We start from the raw sequence: 2,932 nt of genomic DNA on the forward strand, positions 1-2,932 counted from the left end.
AGCTCCAATGAGCCGCTAAAGTGCACAGTGCATGACTGGATACAAAGAAAAAGATCTCCATTTAGCATTCAAAGGTACATGAGGAGTTCATGTTACTCACATGTGTGTAAATCAATGTGTCAGTCCAGGTATCGTCACCCCTACGCGCGTTTCGGCGCTATGCCTTCTTCTGAGATCTTTAAATGGAGATCTTTTTCTTTGTATCCAGTCATGCACTGTGCACTTTAGCGGCTCATTGGAGCTTCCCTGATAGTCTTTATGCTATCTGCTGGGTCATGGTATATGTTTGACATATCCATACTTGCATTCGTTCCATTTTAGCGACTCTTCATACCAGCTTTGTACCATGTGGTGTTTTCAGCCCTGGGTATTTTTTTCATAGCTTACCACTATTGTATTTATGCTGCTTTGTTCACTAAGTATGTCATTTTTAAACTCTGTATTGACAATAAACTTTGTATTTTTTGCATAATTCTGTTCTTGTATGTCATTTGCCCTATATGATCTACTGTTGGAGATGTTGAACAGATTTGGATTGCTCTATTGTATGAATTAACTGTGTATGTGACCTGGGTGGTCAAATATTTTGTCTCATACACCATTCATAGTTTAATAATATGGAAAGCTATCACATTAGCGCTCAATGACGTCTAAATCCTAAAGCTTTCCAGATGCATTTACGGAGAACTTCATCTCTAAGCCCATAAATTAAAGGACTGATAAATCTGGGAAGACAGGAAAGGGCAAAGAAATGAATAAACCGCATGAAAAGCGCATCGTTTCTCATCTCCATGAAGGATGGAGACAAAGAAGCAAAACATAGAAGGAGCTGAAACGCGTGGAGCATGACAGTTCGAGCAGCCTTGAAGGCAGAAGACTTCCTCGAGACGATCTTTAAGGCAGCCACCATGATATTGACATAAGTATATAGAATTATCAACACTCCCAAAGTCAGGCTGAGGATGCACGTCATGAACCAAATAGACTTTTCAAATAAATCTGCGTTACATTTGACATAAGAGGCAAAAAAATCCATCTTTACTGATGTCATGAGTGAAATGAAATCCGCAGCGCTGGGGACCAGCCCTACCACCCAGATCACAATGGCGGCGGCTTTACACCGTGGTCCCATACACAGTTCAATATGTCGTAATGGGAAGCAAACAGATATGTAACGTTCCAGGGTCATGGCCACCAAGATGTACAGGGTCGATATAAATGTAGACGATCCGAGGGTGATCAAGACGTAGCAGATGGGAAATAGGAAAGTTATAGCAAACAAGGTGGCCAGAAGTAAGAAGAAGCCCACCAGGAGATACAAAGTGTCATTGATAAGCATCTGGGCAAATAGGACGTAACGAGCACTGTCCCGAATGTTGGGTGTGGTAACGTAGACCTTCAACATGACGGCCATAAGGTAGAGGAAGACACCAAAGCAGAAAACAGCTAGTGATATCACGGACATATTCAGAAATGCCCAACTACTAACAGGATACGTAGAATTTCCCAACCAAACGTGTTCCTTGAAGAAGTCCTCCTGGAAAAGAGTCATTCAGGAAGTTTGGTTTAATATTTTTTTATTTGGTCAATCAAACATTCATCATATCAGTAGAAAATGGGCTGGGGTGAGGAATTATGGAGTCCTAATACACGTTTTGCCTTATATCTCCCCTTGTTCTTAGATTATACCCCTGAACAAACCTAACCTACTGCATTTATATCAAAATTCTTGCAAATAATTCCATCATCAAACCTCAAAAATGTAAAAGCTCCAGCTTTAGAACAAAAATTTTTTAGCAAATTTATGAATTTAAAATAAATAATTTGCAATTATTTCTATAATATTGTACCCCATTATTTGTTGATAGGGAGGTGGCACCATAGGTTATTGCCTACCCCACCAAAACCATTGCACCAACCCAAATTAGAGCTTGTAGAGGCAATCGTTAATGAATTCCCCCCCACACACACCTACATGACATATTATAGGGTATGGTAATATAGTCCTCTCACGACACAGGTCGTATTAAGAGAAAAAAACTTTTTCTTATAAAACAGGTTTTTGTGAGGCTAAACGTTTTAAAAACAAATTAAAAAAAAAATTATATTTTGGGGTTTTTTACCCCCTCCAAAAAATAGAAAACAAGTTGATGAATAAACATTGTGAGCTCAAAATGGAGTCATTGAAAAATACAACCCGTCAAGCAAAAATCAAGCCCCCATCCAGCAATAAAAATCAAAAAAGAAAAAATGCTGAGCTCATCACCACTGTATTTTGGTTCTTCGTTTCATGTCACATGTGGGGCCCGCACGAACTGCTGCCCAGCAGTAACGTAGGAGAAATTTTGCCAAAAAAACAGGAACTTCCACTTATAAAATATCCTTTATTTCAAACTAGTTAAAAACCATTCTGTCGGCTCATGAAGACATCTGTGATGTGTTTCCGGCGTACTAGACCGCCCTTAGTCATAGAGATATTGTCAGAAACGATTTAAAATAACGATCCACCAATCAGAAAACAGTGATGCATAAAATATAATCTTTATCAAATATCATATACGTATATACAGTGTCGGACTGGTTTGGCAAAGGCCCACCAGTAACATTGAGGAGCCCACTGTTCATCTACATGTAAAAATAACCTGACCCTAGTACACAAATGAACTTTTCCTTCTATGTAATATTAATTTGGCTAGCTTGTTTAATCAATGATTAGGTTATAGCTTTTTCTGCAAATAGTGCATCAAGTGTAATAACACTACTCATTAGCACTCTTTCACAGCGGCCTACCTGAGGATTCTACGGTTCAACAGTGGGCCAGTCCGAGCCTACATTTACTGTATACCATTAATACAAGAGCATTGTATCATCTCGTCAATTCATTCCATTCGGTTGTCTTGTATTCATTCTCATTTCCCTTAAAAAAAACTTT

The 2,932-nt window shown here is 38.8% G+C and overlaps 1 protein-coding gene across 1 annotated transcript; it reads right to left on the reverse strand.

Annotated features, from left to right (window-relative positions):
* Positions 1-640: 640 nt before the first annotated feature.
* LOC141244197 (odorant receptor 131-2-like) lies at positions 641-1,552 on the reverse strand. Its single transcript, XM_073668995.1, has one exon. The coding sequence runs from the start codon at positions 1,550-1,552 to the stop codon at positions 641-643; it is 912 nt and encodes a 303-aa protein (XP_073525096.1).
* Between the last annotated feature and the right edge of the window lie 1,380 nt (positions 1,553-2,932).

Source organism: Phyllobates terribilis, unplaced genomic scaffold (genome assembly GCF_046119375.1).
Source record: "Phyllobates terribilis strain yellow unplaced genomic scaffold, ASM4611937v1 Scaffold_2__4_contigs__length_985480577, whole genome shotgun sequence".
Classification (NCBI taxonomy): Eukaryota; Metazoa; Chordata; class Amphibia; order Anura; family Dendrobatidae; genus Phyllobates; species Phyllobates terribilis.